Raw genomic sequence first — 23,039 nt, 5'->3', positions numbered from 1 at the left:
CCCTAATCAAACCACTCCATGAACTGCTAAGCTTGTGCTGGGAACAAGGAATGGTCCCCCAGGAATTGAAAGACTCCAACATTGTTACAATTTATAAAAATAAAGGCGACCGCTCTGATTGTAACAATTACAGAGGCATCTCACTGCTTAGCATAGTTGGAAAGGCTTTTGCTAGAGTATTACTAAAGCGATTACAGATCCTTGCAGATCGTGTTTATCCAGAGTCGCAGTGTGGCTTTAGGGCAGGTAGATCTACAACAGATATGATTTTCTCTCTTCGGCAGCTACAGGAGAAGAGCAGAGAACAAAAGCAGCCCCTCTTCATAGCATTTATTGATTTGACCAAGGCCTTTGACCTTGTTAGCAGAAGCGGTCTGTTTGCTGTACTAGAGAGAATCGGCTGCCCAAATAAGTTAAGAAAACTAGTGTCAGCTTTTCACGAAAATATGCAGGGCACCGTTCAGTTTGAAAGTTCTTCCTCCAGGCCATTCTCCATTAAGAGCGGTGTCAAACAAGGATGTGTACTGGCCCCTATACTATTTGGCATCTTCTTCTCAGTCGTACTATCCAGTGCTTTTAAATCCCTGGAAGACGGAATATACATCCATAGCAGATCCGATGGAAGGCTCTTTAACCTGGCACGTCTTAAAGCCAAAACGAAAAGGCGTCGTATCTTGATAAGGGAGCCTCTGTTTGCCGATGACGCGGCACTCGTATCTCACTCACAAGGAGGTCTACAGAAGCTAGTGAACGCCTTAGCAGCTGCTTGTCAAGAGTTTAGCCTTACTATAAGTCTCTCCAAAACCGAAATCCTGGCACAAGACGTCGCAGAAATACCTATAATACAAATTGGGAACCACACCCTTTCAGTGGTGCAGGAATTTACCTACTTGGGTTCAACAATTGTCAGTAACCTAGACTTAGACATCGAGCTGACAAAAAGGATAGGAAAAGCTACCACAGCATTGGCAAAACTCTCCAAGCGCGTCTGGGAAAATGGTAATTTGACCACAGCGACCAAAATCCTAGTCTACAACGCCTGTGTTGTGAGCACTCTCCTTTATGGCAGTGAGAGCTGGTCAACATACATGTACCAAGAGCACAGATTGAATAGTTTCCACTTGCGCTGCCTGAGACGCATAATGGGCATCTCTTGGAGGGACCATGTCTCCAATCAGGAAGTTTTAAGATTGGCCAATATGAACAGCATGTATGCTCTCCTGAAACAAAGAAGATTACGCTGGCTCGGACATGTCACCCGCATGCCAGATGGCAGAATCCCGAAAGATATCTTATATGCTGAGCTTGTGGAAGGAGTCAGACCCAAGGGCCGCCCAAGACTAACATATAGAGATGTCTGCAAGCGAGACATGAGAGCCTCAGGCATCAGCGAAAGTAAGTGGGAAAACATAGCCAAAGACCGGAGTGCATGGAGACAGACTGTGCGTGCTGGGACAACCCTTGCTGAGAACAAAAGAATTGAAGCGGCTTTAATCAAGAGGGATAAAAAGAAAGCTGCCCTGTCTGCTAGCCCTAAATCAGAGGCATACACATGTACGAATTGTGGCAAAGTCTGCCGTTCTAGAATTGGCTTGATTAGCCACACCAGATTCTGCCCCGTCTCAAGATTAAGCCAAAACCAGTGACTCATTTGGGCGCATCCATTGCCTTTCGAGACAAAAGGAGCCATATACATTTCTAGCCAGTTTTTTTTTTTGTTAAACTGACCTGTAAGCTCTTTTGCAGTCTGTGCCAATGAAAAAAAAAGGGTACCTATTTTTTTTAGATGTTCAGCACTGCCATTCAGAGTGTTAGTTATGTTGGGTTATTATGGAAGTAAGGTCTGCCTTCCTAAGATTTACAGTTTCGTAAGGGTGGGCGCTGTGTATACAGAGGGGTGGGTAAGTTGGATTTATTCTGTTAATTTAGATGTGAGTCCTGTTCTTAGTTGGAACGTTACAGATGGATCTATGTGGGGTTAGAAATTGGTACTAACCAGTTTGTTTGGTGAGATCATTTCTTTGTACTTTTCTATGTACACAGCTCTACCTGTGCTTCTTGATGCCCATTGAATGATGCCCCCACTTTTAAGAATCTATCAGCCTTTTCATTTCTCATAATGCCTATGTGCCCAGCGATCCATCGTATATACATCTATTTCTCTCTCTCTCTCTCTCTATTATATATATTATTCTTTTCAGTCTTTGTAATTGTCCTAGAATTGAATTTAAGATTTTTGGAAATCTAGGCTTACCTCCTTCTGCCTGTCTAAACAAACTTCTTATGATTGTGTGTTTGTGCTTAGGGTTATGGTTAAGGCTTGCACCGTGTTAGGGTTTTGAAAAAAAAATCTCCCCAACACAGAAGCTCTAGATCCACCCTAAGCTATACCTTGTATTGCCTATATAGGCCCTGCCAATAAATAAGTTTGTGGGTATGGAATGGATAAGTTCACTTGAATGTTTACCTTTAACTTATTAAGTCTTACCTAAATACATAGACTCCCGGATCGCCAATGTTGGAGTCCGATTTTATATCGAACAAATTTCTGTTCATTGAAACAGGAAAAAGGAATTTCGTTGGTCCATCTCCTTTGAAGAAACCAGCCTGTAAGTTACATTGAAATTCAAAATATCTTGAATTGTACTAGTTATGAGCTACCATGAAATAGGTTGTACGTATTGTACGTAAAACTATTAATCTTTCCAAAGCTAACCACAAATAACAATTGATTGGCTTGGGCTTTGGGTTGATACTCTCACAGTGGTTAAAGCTGAAAACGATTTTAAAGTATCTTGACATGGAGATAAAAAATGTTTTTTAATATAATTTCTATTTGATATATATCTAGGATCTATGTAAATTCCCCATTCCTCTTTCTTCCATATTACTTGTAAAATTAATTTTAATCTGGTCAGAAAGATTGCAAAGCAATGGCTTGTAGAGAACCAAAAAAAAGAAAATGAGGAAAATCGTAATAGAACAGAAACATTTTTTTTGAGGAATTAAACAACGAGACACAAAAAGGGGCTTTGCTAAAGGTTTAATAAGGCTTTTTTTTTTTGCAAGGCACAATAACAGAAAGAGAAGAAATAGACATGACCTGATCTATTGTGCCTATCCAATTGTGCTCCGACAAACGGAATTCCAGACAGGTCCCTTTGCAAGTGATTTCATGAATATACAGTTACATAGTACATATACAGTTACATAGGACATATACAGTTACATAGGACATATACAGCTACATAGTACATATACAGTTACATAGTACATATACAGTTACATAGGACATATACAGCTACATAGGACATATACAGCTACATAGGACATATACAGTTACATAGTACATATACAGTTACATAGTACATATACAGTTACATAGGACATATACAGTTACATATGACATATACAGTTACATAGGACATATACAGCTACATAGGACATATACAGTTACATAGTACATATACAGTTACATAGTACATATACAGTTACATAGGACATATACAGTTACATAGGGCATATACAGTTACATAATACATATACAGCTACATACTACAAGGATTAGAGTGTAATGCCTTCAATAATAAATTTATATGTTAGTTGTATTAAAAAAATAGATAACACAATGTGTAGAAGTTAAAATTTTGAAAGATCACAAGAACCGAAAGTGAGTGTACCTTTGTAGAAATCGGTATGGCGATGTCGAATTGGGTTAGGTCCCCGTATGCCAAATAATTTGTCAGATCCTCGAAATAGCACCATTCAATGGTATCAAAGTCTAAAACGACAAAACTTTGAACCCCGTCCGTGGCAAGGAGCAGCTGAATTGTGTTTTTCTGTTCAAAATTAGGAAACTTCTTTTACAATCTAATATAAAGTAGATTTACATATAGTTAAAACACACACACAAAGTTTAAAATGTTGTTTTTTTCATCGCCTTTTTGAATTTATTTTATTCACTGATAAACAGAGTACATTGAATTTTGTTTCTCTTAAACGATACTCAACACTTGTCTGTCAGTGGTGTATAAACTATTAACTTCACTTTTAAAAAGTAAAATGTATAAATTTTGTTCTGCCCATAAGCTACTAGCAGAGGAACAACAAGGTTGCATTGAAGAGTCGATGGGCTGTAAAGTACAGCTAACTATAGATGGTATTATATTGCATCAAGCTAATAGAAGAAAGAGAAATTTACACGTGTTACATCGACTACAAAAAAGCTTTCGATTCAGTTCCGCATGATTGGCTATTAAAAACCCTGGATATTCATAGAATCAACCCAAGAATAAAACAACTATTGAAAGTCTGTATGAATAATTGGAAGATAAACCTGCACCTTAATCGTGATAAACTAGGCTCTGTGCACATAAGAAGAGGTATATACCAGGGTGACTCATTATCTCCACTCTGGTTCTGCCTAGCGATTAATCCTCTATCTACATTACTCCAAGACTCTACAAACGGTTTTAGGGTTGACACTAAATGTACAAAATGTGTGTCCCACTTATTATACATGGATGTTCTAAAGCGCAGAAACCGAGCAAAAATTACACACCTTAATCAAAACGGTAAAATGCTTTAGTGACGATATCTGTATGTCCTTTGGCCTGGATAAGTGTGGCATCATAAGCATTAAAAAGGGCAAGGCAACGAACACCAATATTGAATTTGAAGGCATCGAGGAATTGAACTCCGCCTCTATTTATAAATATCTTGGAATAAACCAGAATGCCAAGATAAACCATAAGAAATTAAAAGAGGACTTTCTTGGTAAATATAGGCAAAGGGTTAATAAAATCCTCAACACCAAACTGTCTGGCAGTAACCTCATCACTGCAATAAACAGCTGGGCCGTCCCAGTGCTCCTTTACACGTTCGGTGTGATCAAATGGACTGACACCGACCTACATGACATTGCAAGACTCACTAGAAAATTATTAACCAAGTTTCGATGCCTTCACCCCAAGTCCTCCACCATAAGGTTATACCTGTCCAGGAAGGATGGGGGTCGTGGATTGCAGAACATCTTCAAATTGTGTAAGATGCAAGTTTTAAAAATACGATCAAAACTGCTCGCCTCCAGCAACAAATTAGTTTCCTTCCTACGGAAATACGACTCTGATGCAACCCCTCTGAACCTACACAATGCTGATGTCAATGTCGGTTTGGACGACGTAGGGCATGAGATTCGCCAATGGGAAGAAAAAACACTCCACGGAAAATTTCCGGCTTCATTAGATGGGGACAACAACGACAAGGCTGCTTCCTTAACATGGCTCAAAGCAGGTCATCTCTACCCTGAAACAGAAGGCTTTGTTACAGCAATACAGGACAGAGTAATCAGGACAAAAAATTACGAGAAGCATATCCTGAAACTCAATGTTGTCGACAAATGCCGAAAATGTGGAAATGTGGGCGAGTCGATTGAACACATTATGGCAGGATGTCCAGCCCTATCAGAATCAGCCTACCTAGGTCGCCATAACCAAGTTGCAAAGTTAATACACCAACACCTGGCTTTGACGTACAAATTGATCGGTAAGGACACTCCCCCTTATTATAAATACTCTCCGAAAGAGGTTCTCGAGTCTACTGAACATCTGCTGTACTGGGATAGGCCTATTCTGACCGACAAAACGGTAGATTTCAATCGCCCGGATCTGCTGTTCATCGATAAAAAAGAAAAAACCGCTACCATTATCGATATCGCCGTACCACTGTCTCATAATTTAAGAAAAACTGAGATAGAAAAACAAAGAAAATATGGGAACCTAGGCTTGGAGATTAAGCGTCTATGGAAATTGTCCAAAATAACAATATACCCCATTGTTATATCAACCGAGGGGATAATAACAACTGACCTCACAGACACCTTCAAGGCCCTTAACATTCCTAGGAACATCTTCGTTGTCTGTCAGAGGGCGGTACTGCTGCAGACCTGCCACATCACCAGAAAATTCCTCAGTGGAAACTGTTAAAGGGACTAGGATGAATTTTGTTTCTCTTTAGCGAAACTCGACCCTGGCAGCGCCAGAGAATGACTACTCGTTCATTTCTAACATAATAATAATAATAATAAATATCTGCTGCAGACTTCCCACAACACCTGAGATGACCTCCGATTGGGAACAGAGCAGGGCTAAACCTCCCGTAGTGCTCTGGCAACAGACTGGCCCGTATAGCATAATGTTTCGTAGCCTCTATACATTACGACTGACTGTCCAAACACGCTCCATCCCTTTTAGCTTCCGAGATGGGGACAGTGAAGATAGCACAAATCACGTGTGTGTTATATAGGTCTAGTATTCATCTTGAACTCTGTGCAATTTAGTACAGAGTATCAATCAGTGTTCATATTTGGATTATTGTATTTGTGTGGTAACTACTTGTATGTGCAGCGGCTAACTCTTATATTTAATTCATTATATGTAATACTTTTGCTAAAGTAAGCTGTACTTATTGCGATTTAATCATCACTGTTCTGTCCTAAAGAGAAGTAATCTTAACTTCACATATGGACCCAAGCATATCACTATGCAACAGAAGAATACACTTATGAACACCATAAGTCAGATGGTTTGGAGTGAAATGTACCAATCAAAGTCACTATGTTGATTACGTTGTAAGCTCAAAATAGGTGTGACATGTACCAATCAAAGTCACTATGTTGATTACGTTGTAAGCTCAAAATAGGTGTGACATGTACCAATCAAAGTCACTATGTTGATTACGTTGTAAGCTCAAAATAGGTGTGACATGTACCAATCAAAGTCACTATGTTGATTACGTTGTAAGCTCAAAATAGGTGTGACATGTACCAATCAAAGTCACTATGTTGATTACGTTGTAAGCTCAAAATAGGTGTGACATGTACCAATCAAAGTCACTATGTTGATTACGTTGTAAGCTCAAAATAGGTGTGACATGTACCAATCAAAGTCACTATGTTGATTAAGTTGTAAGCTCAAAATAGGTGTGACATGTACCAATCAAAGTCACTATGTTGATTAAGTTGTAAGCTCAAGATAGGTGTGACATGTACCAATCAAAGTCACTATGTTGATTACGTTGTAAGCTCAAGATAGGTGTGACATGTACCAATCAAAGTCACTATGTTGATTAAGTTGTAAGCTCAAGATAGGTGTGACATGTACCAATCAAAGTCACTATGTTGATTACGTTGTAAGCTCAAAATAGGTGTGACATGTACCAATCAAAGTCACTATGTTGATTACGTTGTAAGCTCAAAATAGGTGTGACATGTACCAATCAAAGTCACTATGTTGATTAAGTTGTAAGCTCAAAATAGGTGTGACATGTACCAATCAAAGTCACTATGTTGATTAAGTTGTAAGCTCAAGATAGGTGTGACATGTACCAATCAAAGTCACTATGTTGATTACGTTGTAAGCTCAAAATAGGTGTGACATGTACCAATCAAAGTCACTATGTTGATTAAGTTGTAAGCTCAAAATAGGTGTGACATGTACCAATCAAAGTCACTATGTTGATTAAGTTGTAAGGTACTTCTATTGCTCTCTTTCAAACAAGGGAACTGAGCCCACAAAACGTACTTCGAGTCTGGTATACTTTTACTAGCGGGCAGTCCTGGAGCAGCTCGTTAACAGCGAGACTTACAATTTGAAAATACTCCAAGTTGACTTCCTATCTCCGTTTTGTTTCTTCTGTCATGTCATTAGTCACAGGTGAATAGACAGTTCATTGACATGGCGAGTAATAGTCTTATATTAAACTTCGAGTTTTTTCAACATTCTGTCTTTTCAAAATGGTAAATCCCCCCCCCCCCCGAACCTATTTCTTTTTTTATTTTTCTAAATTCACATTGACGATTTAGAATGGGGTGAGGGTGCCAAGCAACATAAAAATTTAAAAAAAAAGCAAAGTTTCCCTTTTAGTCCTTAGATTTATAAGGCATCTGTTTCTGTGGCCAACGGTTAACAAGCAGGGTGTCATGTGGCCAGCACAACGACCAACCGCCTTTACTTTCTCCAACTTAAGTCAGGTGCCCATTAAAGTTGGATGGACTCAGGGACGCCTTAAAAATCCCGAAATTCAAAATCACAGTCTTTACGGAGATTTGAACCCAAGAAACCAGGTTAGGGAGCCGAGCGCTTAACCACTCAGCCACCGCGCCCCCAATATAAAAATAAGTTTAAAATAATTAAATAATTCATTAAAAAAATAAAAATAAAAATAATAGGCAGCGATTCAATCTAAGTCACAGTCCATTTTATTTTTTGTTTACCTTAAAGTCCCCCTCAAAGCCATAGTGGGCAGTGCCTACTTCAGCCCACGTGACCACCAAGACATTCAGTGGCGTGAAGTTGGGATCGAAATTCGAGAGTTTACGTGCAATTGAGGTGACATAATCTACCTCCCTAGGAGCGTTGCTCAATCTGAAAAACAAATATGTCATACATGCTAGATCGAGTTTACAAAGTTTATATTAACGCGCTCCATCAGTCTGTCTGATTGAATTCTTTTAAACGTTTTTTTTTCTTAGTATCATTTTCAACTTCACCTTACCTATCCCTTAGTCTGTTGGACCGCTGGGGCACCACACAAGATTTGTCAGCCTCTTCTTCTTCCTGGTACTGTTACCTGAAGGAATGTCTACGCGAGCCCTGAAGACCTTGTAATATGGCCATAGAGTTTTAGTTTTTTTGGCAGTAGTTAGCAGGTCCTCGAGGAGTCAAATCGCTGCAAAAATCTCTTCGCTTGTGATGCGGTCTTTGAATTTGATACCTAGAATTTGTCTGTAGCATCTCCTATATAAGGTAAATAGTATTAACTTGCCCTTTGGGACGCGCGTCACATCTCCCGGTGTGTGTGGGGAGGGGAATGGAAGAGGAAGTAGAGCGAGCTGTTTATAGTTCATTGAAAGAGTAGTTGCCCTTAATGTTTCGTAAACGACGAAGTATCTCTGTCTTTATCTCAGAATATAGATGACTTCCTTTGTCGCTAATGGCCGTTCTATGCGTTTCACGTGTATCCTTAGGCCAAAATTGTTATGGTATATTGTTCGTGTTTCTCTATACTCAAAAATATAATGTACAAAGTAATGAACCATTTACCATTAAAGTTCGTTTAGAGACATTTAGAAAGGGTCAATTTGTGCTCTAGTTGGTATTCAGACGAGTTTATTTCGAAACAAACGCGTTGCATTCTATTTGAAGTCATTTAAAAATCCTTAGTTTTATAACATAAGTTACACTAAGTCACCAAGGCATCCATGGCCGACCCTCTCAGGGTGCAGGACTTGTACATTATGCGCGGGGGTCTTTCTGTCGTCGGATGTTGTACGCTAATTAAGGGTGAATACTTGGGTGGCAGTAATGACAGTCAACCCCTTAGGATAGGTTACGTAAGCTTAATGTTATTTGGTTGAATTAGTATAAATTTTGAAGTTGTTTTATATATTCTAATTATTATTGTAACTATGAAAATAGATTTGTTATGTAGTGTACACATATCAGATAGTTAATCTATGACCATATACCTAAAGAATGCCGAAGATATTTATTTGAAGAAATACCAGAATTCTTTTTTACATTTGGTAGAAATGTGATATATCTCGCAGCTGATCTAAGAAAGTTCATGAGCTACTTAGTTGAAAAGTAACATCTGTCTGAAGTAAAGAGATAATCGCGGTGTTTTAGTTTAATTGGTACTAGAGGAACCTGTCAACTCTACCTAGACAGCCCGGGCATTAGTTCTCATGCTCAAAGTGGCGCCCGGGAGAAACGGGTCGTTAGAGGAGACGATTAAAACACTAGGGAGCTAAAACAGAACCTGATTGGGGTGTCTAAGGACTCGCCTCCAACTCGAGCGTCTAGGAATACGAGCCAATGGAAATAGTGCTGCAACTAATGTACATCTGCTTGGATGTACAGACAGACATCACAGTTGGTCCAAGAAGCCCATTGAATAGAGTTTCTACGGACCTAGAGTTCCAGAGTTTTCAAATCAAATCTTACGATAATTACGAAGAAGAAGAAACAGCAAATAGCCAATGACTCTTTGACTTAGATATGTACTAACCTGTAAAAGATATTCCCATGCGCTGTACCTACATCGGCTATCCATGCTCCTATAGATGCAAGTTTCACATCATTGACATTGCTAAAATCATTGTATGATGCCTTTGCAGGATTGTTAAATACGAGAACTCCATCTTTCTGAATCTGCAAATTGTATTTGAAATGCTGATAAAGAAATTCTAGTTTATTGATTTTTACATGTATTTTTCAGATTTTAGGTCTTCTAAAAAGATGCGACGAAATGTTGTATGTGGTCGGCCTTGTTTCATGTAAACAGAATAATACTCCACGTACCCACCATAATGTTGGGTTAACTGACGACATGACCCCACACAGAGATACAAGCGTATATTCATTTTATTATTATTACATTGTTAATTTACATATGTATTCAATGATCTGATGATTGAGAAGATATGGTTCAATGTGAACGTGTCTTATCTGATTGAATGCTTATCTAATTGATCGTTTTCTAAAAGTCCAATCTCTCATGCAGTGCCTCAAACATGAAACTTTCTCCTTTGATTAAATCTCTAAATTTTTATATTTTGCAATACTGTGTCACATTGCATTGAAAGTGCATACCATGAAACATTGCTTATTAAATGATGTTTAAAATAATAATCAACTTATATAGATACATACTAAATAAATTCTTTCAAATTTAAAACAAGCGTTAACATTTCAAATAAAAATGTAAGTAGCTTACATAACAGACCAGACTGGATTTAGTTATAAACATATTTAAAAGAAATAGTTTTGGAAATAACAAAAGTGTTTGCATAACTATTTTAAAAAATATACAGGGAGCATATATTCATTTGTATTATTGTCTCCCGTGGTTTTTTTTTTTTTACCATTAATAGTGAATAATTGTATTAAAAGAATTTGGATATTTAATTTGAAAAATTATACGATTTTCTTTCAGAAAAGAAAAAAAGTATCCTTTACACCATGATTATATCATACTGTCGAATTTTCAATTTCTTTTCTAGTTTCTGTGATATAAATGGGACGGACAGATGGACGGACGGACAGACCGACCACACAAAACTAATAGCGGCTATTCCCATTTCGAGGGCCACTAAAGCAAAGAAACAAACAAACAAAAACAGCTGAGATTGTGCACAACACAATGTCTCTAAACAAAATAGGCTGTAGAAGGAATCTTTTCATGCGTTGTCAGTATAGTATAAATATCTCTAGACTACTACAAAGCTACCTACTGTCACTGATGAGTATGTCGTTCCATAATACGGGAATCCTGGGCTCAACTCAACGACAGCTGGTGTATCAAAACTCATTGTTGTATCTAATGCAGAAGTTCCAAAAGCCTGTAAAGCACCTCCCAGATGAAGGCACAAAGTGAACAGAAATAGTTTCATCATGATCGCTGATCTGTATACAAATAAATATTGTTAGTGCATTTCAATTGGATCAAGCGGTTGTATTTGTACACTATGCACTGTAGCGATGCAGACCAAAGCACTGTCAAGTAAACTTGAGCTGACTATTGAATGGTGAAATTCAACACCTACTATCTCCAAGTCTAAAATAATCGATCACTTCCCTTTTGGAAAAATGTTTCTCGTCAATTGTAGTTTTGGACAAGGTTTCATTTAAAAACTTTGAGCTTGTAGGCAACATTAATTAAAAATGAACAACAACTAGCAATTATTCGTATTTCGTCCCCGGTTAGAAATGTAGTTTTTCTTTATTTTTTTGGTTTAAATATAATCTCCACATTCTAAAAAACTTTTTAGAGATTTTCATAAAATGGAAACAAATCCATTTTGAGCAACCTTTTTGATGTAATTTGTGAACTAAATACGGAATCATTTATAAGCTATTTTATTTTATAACTTTTTGCACTGCCCTTCGTAATTTAGAATGAAATTAAACTCAAGCTGTAAACAATTAGCATATGGATGTCTGCCTGGTCGAGTGGTTTGCGGTCAGACTTTCATCTCCGGCAGGAATATTGGGCCTGTAGGTGGTAAGCTTCATTATAGAAGAATAGCCTACAACCAAGAAAAAAAAATCTTAAAAAAAAACAACTAATAAAACTTATCTAAGGGGAAGAACTCCGCACTTAAACTGTATTCCTCAAAAATGTAGAAGTTATTTCCCTCAGTTGATATCAAACAAAAATAATTATATAGCAATAATTAATTGAATAATTTGTTAATTTTTTTAATTGATTCGCGTCTTGCTAGATACAATAAATCATTGTTTAAAGTTTCAACTCTATCTGAGAATAGGTGTGGGAGAAATAATGTGTGTGTACTAAAGGGACGAAACCTAGATATTATCTGTGTATATCTGTGAATACTGAAGAATTCGTCTCCCTTATTAGTATCAAACAAAATAATTAATTACCAGTAATTCAATGACTAATTGGTACTTCTAATTGATTGATGTCTTGACTATGCCAATGAATAATTGTACAAAGTTTCCACTTGATCTGAGATGTGGGTGTGAGAGAAATAACGAGTACAAAACTTTTTACCAGACAGACAGACAGACTGACAGAGTGAGTTCAGAGTTGAGTGTTTTCTCAATAAATTTCAACACATCGAATATAACACGTGTTGCTATTGCCCAGCACATATATGTATGTGTATTTGTATGTGTTTGTGCATGTGTGTACAAGTTCTGATTGACGTGACAACCATCTGACAATAGCCTTTGCGTAGAGACAACGTAACTAGAGTTATCTACTCCTTTACCACAACAGTCAGGAATGACACCAAATTCTATATTTGTAAGCTAGATCTAGTATGTATTGATCTACGAGTGTAAGGACTAGACTCTGTACCAAAGTGGACAATCCCAATAGATAATTTACCTATTTATTATCTAGAGTAATCTAGACTCTAGACCAGTGATTCCCAAAGTGGTCTATATAGACCCCCAGGGGTCTACGAAGACCTCCAAGGGGTCTACGAAAGTAAAAAACTAAATTGGGGGTCCATGAGATGCCCACGGGGGTCTACGATAATAGATTTCATTTAAGCACATTTAATGTTCACATTCCACTAATGTAATTATTGCATACACTAATATATGATTTTACCTTCATAAATCCTTTAAATATTTATCCTGCTATTCAAATGAAAAATTGTTGTAATCAATTTCAATACTTATTTAAATAGCTTAATTTTGTCTACATGTAACTAATAAAAAAGAAATGTAGACAGTACAGCATTAATTATTTAAAAATAAAATTGGGATTCATTCCTTCCTTGTCGAACAAGCCTAAGTGACTTTTTTATGACGATATGAACCAGGTTCGCTGGAAGATCATCTGAGACAATGCTACCCTGACAAAAATAAAGATTTGAAAAACTTTCGAACACTCAAAGTTCAAAATAGACTTGCAAAACCATAGTTCGACATCTTATAGCAAAATACGGAAAAATGCAAAGGTCAAACATTGATTCTACTAGCCGTTTTTCACAAACCTACATCTGTTATTATTAAAATAATTTCTTTTTAAGCAACAATACAGTTCAAGGTCGCTTCGGTGGCAGGAGTTATAAAATTAAAAGCTTCTTATGTAAATCTTTACAAGATACATAAATACAGTTTGATCTGACAAGGTGTAGCGCTGTGTGCTACAAACTGTCTAATGGTCACCATCTCATCAATGCCTGTTGTCCCTTCTGGGCATAGGTTACCAACCAGCTTCCTCCAGGCATCTCGGTTCTGGGCGAGTCTCTCCAACTGTCGCCATGTCTTGCCCATCTGCTTCCAGATCGCAGAGACCTGGTGAACCACCATCACCACCATGAAAAAAATCCAGCAATCCATCAATACCTGCCTGATGAAAATTCTTATGATCCGCTGGCCAGACAAGATTTTGAATGAGGAACTGTGGCAAAGAACAAAGCAGCAGCCCACTGAAGTAGATATCCTTCAGAGACGCTGGAGATGGATAGTTCACACCCTTCGCAAGCCTGCATTCAACATAACAAGGCAAGCCCTAACCTGGAACCACCAAGGAAAGAGAAATACTGGCGCTATTGGTCACCGTCTCCTTTATATTTCCTTAGGGTTGACCCACGAGACCTTTCCCATGTTTGGGTATAGTAGCCAGGCAGCAGAGGTTTGAATTCAGTTTTCCTTCTGCTAGGTGGGCAGCAAGCCAAGGCTAATGAGCCCTTCCTGTTTGAAGTTTACTGGTTTAGGCTCCAGTTACTCGCCTTTGACCCATCTCCTGTTAATGAAAACAGTTCAGCAGATTCAACATTTGAGCCACACGTGAAAGATCAAGAAATACACGAGAAACTGCTCTATGCGAAACCTTTTACAATGATACTTAAGGCATATTAATTAATTAATTGATTAAATAATTAATTAATATTTAATGTTGGAAAGACTACTTCATAGAATGACAAATTCGTATAATAAACATAATATCCTAAGTTGTGTAGTTTTAAATTACTTTTTCACTCTTCAACTCACTACAGTTAGAAATTTGTTTAAAAAAAATGTTAATGAATTCGCAAAAATGTGCAAGTTGAGCAAGTTAAGCAGGGGGTCTACCGAAAACAGGAAAACATGGCAAGGGGTCTACGAGACAAAAAAGTTTGGGAACCACTGCTCTAGACGAACATTTCTGATTCGCATTGACCGACTTAATGTTTCTAACTTTTATGTTGTCTTTTAAGAACTTCGATTCCAAACGGTGCCACAAAACTTACTTCAACATCTACTGGAATTTAGTGTTAAGTTTCCCCTTTCAGACATTGTGATCTATAGTGCAGATGATGTTAAGGTCATCTGTTTCTTTGGCCAACGGTTAATGAGCAGGGTGTCATGTGTCCAGCACAACGACCAACCGCCTTTACTTTCCTCAACTAAAGTCAGGTACCTATTAGAGTTCGGTGGAATCAGGGGCGCACCGATATTCGAACACAAGGATCCCAAGGTTCAGAAGCCAAGCGCTTAACCACTCAACCACCGCGCACCCAGGTATTTAGTGTGATTAGTATAAATGAAACATACCAAATCAAGTCGACATATGTTGTTAATCTTAGTAATTGAACATTAGAAAGCAATCATGCCCACATTGGCATTGCTTTTTGAAAATACCTCTATTCAACTCGTATCATCGTGAATTGTGGGTGTGTGACCATGATTCTCAAAAATGGCGCTAACGATTTTCCTAGAAATATAACATAACATTTTTCAAAAGTAAAAAAAAAAAAATTAAATTCGGCTAAATAACTAGGTTTAGATCTAGATCCAATAACGGTTTTGAAAGGACTAGCGTGTTCGGGCATTTCCGAATGTAGGGCATTATTGATTCAAGATTGTTCAGAAAAGTTTTTGGCATCGTCCTTAAGTCATTGGAATATTATAAAGTGTAGTAGCTCTATTAGTAGATCTAGATTCTTTCTCGGGGGAGGGGCAGGGGAAATGGCGGGTAAAAAAATGTTCCATTGTTTTTTCAATCTCACATTCAATAGTTATTAAAAGAAAAAGAATCGCTCCATGGGTTTATGACAGTATTTCTCATGTATGTCAGGTTCACTCGTAAGACAAAGTGAAAGTTGAAACTAAATGTTAGCTCCTACAGAACAAAAAAGCAGATGAAACAATTTCTTGCGGACGGAATGTTAAAAACATATTTTCAAAGATCATATCGAGAGAGTTAATAATGGTACACATATTGCCTCAGGATTCAACGTTATCTTGCTTGATTTTCTGTGTTTATACTTACATGACTTCTCTGGTTAGCTGTGCTGCTAAAAATGGCTCATAGCGGATGATTGTCTTATAGCGGGATTATCAAACTGTGCCTAAACAGATATCCCACAAGGTGAATCAGAAGTAATTGACTAGCTCACGAAAATAAATTCCTCAAGAAAGAAAACTAAAAATTAGTTATTTCTAGTAACAATATTACAAAGGATTTCAAATGTACTGCGTTCGCTTTTAACTTTGAATATTTTGTTGAGATGTGAAATGTCGTGAAATATTTTAGTCTTTGTTACGTCTTTGGTTTTATTGCAAGTAAGACATCGTGATTAGACTTGAAAACAAGTGAGACATCGTGATTAGACTTGAAAACAATTGAGACATCGTGATTAGACTTGAAAACAAGTAAGACATCGTGATTAGACTTGAAAACAAGTGAGACATCGTGATTAGACTTGAAAACAATTGAGACATCGGGATTAGACTTGAAAACAAGTGAGACATCGTGATTAGACTTGAAAACAAGTGAGACATCGTGATTAGACTTGAAAACAAGTAAGACATCGTGATTAGACTTGAAAACAAGTGAGACATCGTGATAAGACTTGAAAACAAGTGAGACATCGTGATTAGACTTGAAAACAAGTGAGACATCGTGATTAGACTTGAAAACAAGTGAGACATCGTGATTAGACTTGAAAACAAGTAAGACATCGTGATTAGACTTGAAAACAAGTGAGACATCGTGATTAGACTTGAAAACAAGTGAGACATCGTGATTAGACTTGAAAACAAGTGAGACATCGTGATTAGACTTGAAAACAAGTGAGACATCGTGATTAGACTTGAAAACAAGTGAGACATCGTGATTAGACTTGAAAACAAGTGAGACATCGTGATTAGACTTGAAAACAAGTGAGACATCGTGATTAGACTTGAAAACAATTGAGACATCGGGATTAGACTTGAAAACAAGTGAGACATCGTGATTAGACTTGAAAACAAGTGAGACATCGTGATTAGACTTGAAAACAAGTGAGACATCGTGATTAGACTTGAAAACAAGTGAGACATCGTGATTAGACTTGAAAACAAGTGAGACATCGTGATTAGACTTGAAGACAAGTGAGACATCGTGATTAGACTTGAAAACAAGTGAGACATCGTGATTAGACTTGAAAACAAGTGAGACATCGTGATTAGACTTGAAAACAAGTGAGACATCGTGATTAGACTTGAAAACAAGTGAGACATCGTGATTAGACTTGAAAACAAGTGAGACATCGTGATTAGACTTGAAAACAAGTGAGACATCGTGATTAGACTTGAAAACAAGTGAGACATCGTGATTAGACTTGAAAACAAGTGAGACATCGTGATTAGACTTGAAAACAAGTGAGACATCGTGATTAGACTTGAAGACAAGGGAGACATCGTGATTAGACTTGAAAACAAGTGAGACATCGTGATTAGACTTGAAAACAAGGGAGACATCGTGATTAGACTTGAAAACAAGTGAGACATCGTGATTAGACTTGAAAACAAGGGAGACATCGTGATTAGACTTGATGACAAGTAAGACATCGTGATTAGACTTGAAAACAAGTGAGACATCGTGATTAGACTTGAAAACAAGTGAGACATCGTGATTAGACTTGAAAACAAGTGAGACATCGTGATTAGACTTGAAAACAAGTGAGACATCGTGATTAGACTTGAAAACAAGTGAGACATCGGGATTAGACTTGAAAACAATTGAGACATCGTGTTTAGACTTGAAAACAAGTGAGACATCGTGATTAGACTTGAAAACAAGGGAGACATCGTGATTAGACTTGAAAACAAGTGAGACATCGTGATTAGACTTGAAAACAAGTGAGACATCGTGATTAGACTTGAAAACAAGTGAGACATCGTGATTAGACTTGAAAACAAGTGAGACATCGTGATTAGACTTGAAAACAAGTAAGACATCGTGATTAGACTTGAAAACAAGTGAGACATCGTGATTAGACTTGAAAACAAGTGAGACATCGTGATTAGACTTGAAAACAAGTAAGACATCGTGATTAGACTTGAAAAAAAGTAAGACATCGTGATTAGACTTGAAAACAAGTGAGACATCGTGATTAGACTTGAAAACAAGTAAGACATCGTGATTAGACTTGAAAACAAGTGAGACATCGGGATTAGACTTGAAAACAAGTGAGACATCGTGATTAGACTTGAAAACAAGTAAGACATCGTGATTAGACTTGAAGACAAGTGAGACATCGTGATTAGACTTGAAAACAAGTAAGACATCGTGATTAGACTTGAAAACAAGTGAGACATCGTGATTAGACTTGAAAACAAGTGAGACATCGGGATTAGACTTGAAAACAAGTGAGGCATCGTGATTAGACTTGAAAACAAGTGAGACATCGTGATTAGACTTGAAAACAAGTGAGACATCGTGATTAGACTTGAAAACAAGTGAGACATCGGGATTAGACTTGAAGACAAGTGAGACATCGTGATTAGACTTGAAAACAAGTAAGACATCGTGATTAGACTTGAAGACAAGTAAGACATCGTGATTAGACTTGAAAACAAGTGAGACATCGTGATTAGACTTGAAAACAAGTGAGACATCGGGATTAGACTTGAAAACAAGTAAGACATCGTGATTAGACTTGAAGACAAGTGAGACATCGGGATTAGACTTGAAAACAAGTGAGACATCGTGATTAGACTTGAAAACAAGTGAGACATCGTGATTAGACTTGAAGACAAGTGAGACATCGTGATTAGACTTGAAGACAAGTGAGACATCGTGATTAGACTTGAAAACAAGTGAGACATCGGGATTAGACTTGAAAACAAGTGAGACATCGTGATTAGACTTGAAAACAAGTAAGACATCGTGATTAGACTTGAAGACAAGTGAGACATCGTGATTAGACTTGAAGACAAGTAAGACATCGTGATTAGACTTGAAAACAAGTGAGACATCGTGATTAGACTTGAAAACAAGTGAGACATCGTGATTAGACTTGAAAACAAGTGAGACATCGGGATTAGACTTGAAGACAAGTGAGACATCGTGATTAGACTTGAAAACAAGTAAGACATCGTGATTAGACTTGAAGACAAGTAAGACATCGTGATTAGACTTGAAAACAAGTGAGACATCGTGATTAGACTTGAAAACAAGTGAGACATCGGGATTAGACTTGAAAACAAGTAAGACATCGTGATTAGACTTGAAGACAAGTGAGACATCGGGATTAGACTTGAAAACAAGTGAGACATCGTGATTAGACTTGAAAACAAGTGAGACATCGTGATTAGACTTGAAGACAAGTGAGACATCGTGATTAGACTTGAAGACAAGTGAGACATCGTGATTAGACTTGAAAACAAGTGAGACATCGGGATTAGACTTGAAAACAATTGAGACATCGTGATTAGACTTGAAAACAAGTAAGACATCGTGATTAGACTTGAAGACAAGTGAGACATCGTGATTAGACTTGAAGACAAGTAAGACATCGTGATTAGACTTGAAAACAATTGAGACATCGTGATTAGACTTGAAGACAAGTGAGACATCGTGATTAGACTTGAAAACAAGTGAGACATCGTGATTAGACTTGAAAACAAGTAAGACATCGTGATTAGACTTGAAAAAAAGTAAGACATCGTGATTAGACTTGAAAACAAGTAAGACATCGTGATTAGACTTGAAAACAAGTAAGACATCGTGATTAGACTTGAAAACAAGTGAGACATCGGGATTAGACTTGAAAACAAGTGAGACATCGTGATTAGACTTGAAAACAAGTAAGACATCGTGATTAGACTTGAAGACAAGTGAGACATCGTGATTAGACTTGAAGACAAGTGAGACATCGTGATTAGACTTGAAGACAAGTGAGACATCGTGATTAGACTTGAAAACAAGTAAGACATCGTGATTAGACTTGAAAACAAGTGAGACATCGTGATTAGACTTGAAAACAAGTGAGACATCGGGATTAGACTTGAAAACAAGTGAGGCATCGTGATTAGACTTGAAAACAAGTGAGACATCGTGATTAGACTTGAAAACAAGTGAGACATCGTGATTAGACTTGAAAACAAGTGAGACATCGTGATTAGACTTGAAAACAAGTGAGACATCGTGATTAGACTTGAAGACAAGTGAGACATCGTGATTAGACTTGAAGACAAGTGAGACATCGTGATTAGACTTGAAAACAAGTGAGACATCGGGATTAGACTTGAAAACAAGTGAGGCATCGTGATTAGACTTGAAAACAAGTGAGACATCGTGATTAGACTTGAAAACAAGTGAGACATCGTGATTAGACTTGAAAACAAGTGAGACATCGGGATTAGACTTGAAGACAAGTGAGACATCGTGATTAGACTTGAAAACAAGTAAGACATCGTGATTAGACTTGAAGACAAGTAAGACATCGTGATTAGACTTGAAAACAAGTGAGACATCGTGATTAGACTTGAAAAAAAGTAAGACATCGTGATTAGACTTGAAAACAAGTGAGACATCGTGATTAGACTTGAAAACAAGTAAGACATCGGGATTAGACTTGAGAATTAAAAAAAAAAGTACTTGGACTTGCACCTACCTTTAAAAAAAACTTACACTATTTTCAGTCGACTTGACGTTGTGGTTGTTTTATACGACTTGTTTATATCACAAAATACTACGTGGTTTTTAATTCGACCTGTTTAGATTGACATGTTTTACTCACACAGAGAAACACTTCACACCAACACAATGGTCACAATACAGGTTTAAAACGGGCACTAGACTGAAATGTACAGGAGAAGAGAAAGTCGGAAGACCAAAGCAAACATGGAGAAGTTCGGTAAATCAAAAGCTAAGCGGGCAGGATGAACATGTCTATTTTAAGCCTATTTAAAGCCAGCTGAAGAAGCCAATAGGCTAATAGCGTATGTAAAGTCACAATGATTCCCCAATTTATAAAAACAAAAACTTGAATATTTACATTCTGAATTAATAATTGGGATTTAAAAAAAAATAAATTATGTGATTGGTCAAAACTTTATTGGGCAGGAGTTAGCCCGCGAATCGTAGTCTTCTCAAACTTTGTTACACCAAAGCCTTTCTATTTGTGCGACGGATTTGTTCTCACTATTCATAGCATATATATTTAGAATGGGCTTTAAGTGTTAAATAGTTGTCAGAGGCGTAGCGAGTATAAGTGGCTCCCGGTGATTGACTTTTTTTTATAAATAGATAATAATAAGAATATAACACAAAAACAACAACACTGGAATGTAATACTGAACTCAAAATATCTGCTAATAGATGCTACCTAACCACACTTCCACATAATACCAGATTTTCTCGTGCTGAAATGGACACAATAAAAACTCGTGGTATTAGAGTCAGATTCTACTTTTTGTTAGCCAACTACGTTAACTGTAAGTATTCTGACTCTCTGTTGTGTTTCAGAGTCACTTTAACAGTTTCTTGAAGCGTAAACTTGATTAGCTATGACTTCTGTTTCCTCTGAAGTACAAATATCGCATGTCTTTAGATTGAGTATACACATTTTCTCGGATGACTATGTGTATGTCTCTAAAATGTATTTTGACTTATATATTATATGCCAGTTAGAACGTATGCGCCAATGACCGGAAGTGTGTTAGTTCTTAGGTAAGGACAGGGCAACCAGTGTGTGAGACATGCCAATAGTAATAATAAAGCTGTGTTTGTGATGACCAAGTTATTGTGTTTTTATATTTACAGTTGAACCCGAGGGACACCAAGACGAGTAGCAAGAAAGGAATGTACTTTCTATTTGAATTTAAACATTAGGGAGCGTCCCACCCCACCCACTCCAAATATATGTAACAGCTCACTAACTGACTTAACCACTGCTAAATCGTTGGTTTTCTGGCTAATTCAGCCAGCTAATTAAGCTAACAGTATCACTTTTGAGATTTACTAAAACACATGCTAAAATGCATCTTCAATAGTGATTTTTATCGGCCAATATATTTACACTATATTTGGAATCATAATTTACGTAATGAATGTTCATTAAAACGAATCATTTTAGACTTTGTATCAGACATTGTTGTCTATGGAAGAAGGAATATCAGTTAGGGCTGACGCTATAATTAATTTAGGTAGCTGTAAGCCCTTGTGAAATTTAAATATAACTATTATATAACCCTGAGTTATTACATTCATTATTGTGTAAATTAGGTCATTCAGCGCTTTAAGCGAGCAATGTTACGACATATTCGATTAGAGAGATGTTGTAAATGCAATGCTAGCCAATAATATACTAAACATTACTTACCTTATTAAATCTTTAGATTCCAAGACGCCATGTGGATTGAGCCCAGACATCTGTGATTTACACATTGTTTATCACACCTTATGAACAAACTAGCATACACAAAATGAGTTTTATTTTATATATTTTCTGCCTCTTAACTATTTACACGCATATATCATTTCTCTTTGTGTATCTTGCTTGACACCTGGGAGTGATTGCTATTAATATATTTCTAGCCCATCTCAACAGTTGAATGTTCCCCTGTTCTTTTGGCTACCAAAGTCACGCCCGACTTGTGTACAACACGTCTTGAAATGAATTTAGTTAATATATACTTAGATTAGTGAGTGATCTTTCCACTGTTACGGTCTATGGATTTTTTTCTTCATTTCGTTTATAATTTATAATTTACAAAAGTGATCTAAATATGTTACCATGAAACCCCATACTAAAACAAACTCAAACTATAATAAACCTTAGCGTGTGGAGTAACTTTTCAGACATTTAGTTTAATTTGTATCTAGAAACGAACTATTTTTTTTAACTGTTCTTAATGATCATTTGAAGTTTGATTCAATTGAAGAAGAAAATGTCTCAATGTTTAACTTAGTGTGCTATAAAACGTTTTGTGAAAGCAAACATTTAAAGTTAGACTTACATGACACTGTACACACATGGAGTGGGTGAGCTTGTAGAGTGTAACACATTCTATCCTTTGTAATCCACTAAATATTTACAACAGACTAAGTAGCCCAGGCTATGTCTTCTATCTTCTATCTAAACCAGTAAATGTCCTTGTTAAATGCATACTAATTGTATGACGCCCTGCGGCCAACCAATGACAGGTTACCTTGTGCAGTGGTCCATCCCTGTCGTGACGTTTGACCCAGATATAGGCGTAGTATACACAATAGAAACAAGAATGTAATCTGGAGTCAAAATA

General features: G+C 37.1%; 1 protein-coding gene across 3 annotated transcripts in view; it reads right to left on the bottom strand.

Annotated features, from left to right (window-relative positions):
- The window catches only part of LOC106059977 (uncharacterized), a 46,961-nt gene extending 24,072 nt beyond the window's left edge, over positions 1 to 22,889 (bottom strand). The window contains exons 1-7 of one of the 3 annotated variants that reach the window (XM_056029712.1): positions 22,755 to 22,875; positions 22,118 to 22,206; positions 11,294 to 11,465; positions 10,069 to 10,211; positions 8,273 to 8,423; positions 3,681 to 3,839; positions 2,489 to 2,607 (exon numbers count right to left, since the gene is read on the bottom strand). In XM_056029712.1, coding sequence (XP_055885687.1) covers positions 2,489 to 2,607; positions 3,681 to 3,839; positions 8,273 to 8,423; positions 10,069 to 10,211; positions 11,294 to 11,465; positions 22,118 to 22,182 — 809 coding nt within the window. In that variant the 5' untranslated portion in view covers positions 22,183 to 22,206; positions 22,755 to 22,875. Of the gene's footprint in view, positions 1 to 2,488; positions 2,608 to 3,680; positions 3,840 to 8,272; positions 8,424 to 10,068; positions 10,212 to 11,293; positions 11,466 to 22,117; positions 22,207 to 22,754 lie in introns of all 3 variants that reach the window. The other 2 variants (XM_013217701.2, XM_013217716.2) reach the window with 2 other exon arrangements.
- Between the last annotated feature and the right edge of the window lie 150 nt (positions 22,890 to 23,039).

Source organism: Biomphalaria glabrata, chromosome 5 (genome assembly GCF_947242115.1).
Source record: "Biomphalaria glabrata chromosome 5, xgBioGlab47.1, whole genome shotgun sequence".
Classification (NCBI taxonomy): Eukaryota; Metazoa; Mollusca; class Gastropoda; family Planorbidae; genus Biomphalaria; species Biomphalaria glabrata.
Note: the sequence above shows the minus strand (reverse complement) of the source record. Positions and strands in the feature narration are given on the sequence as shown.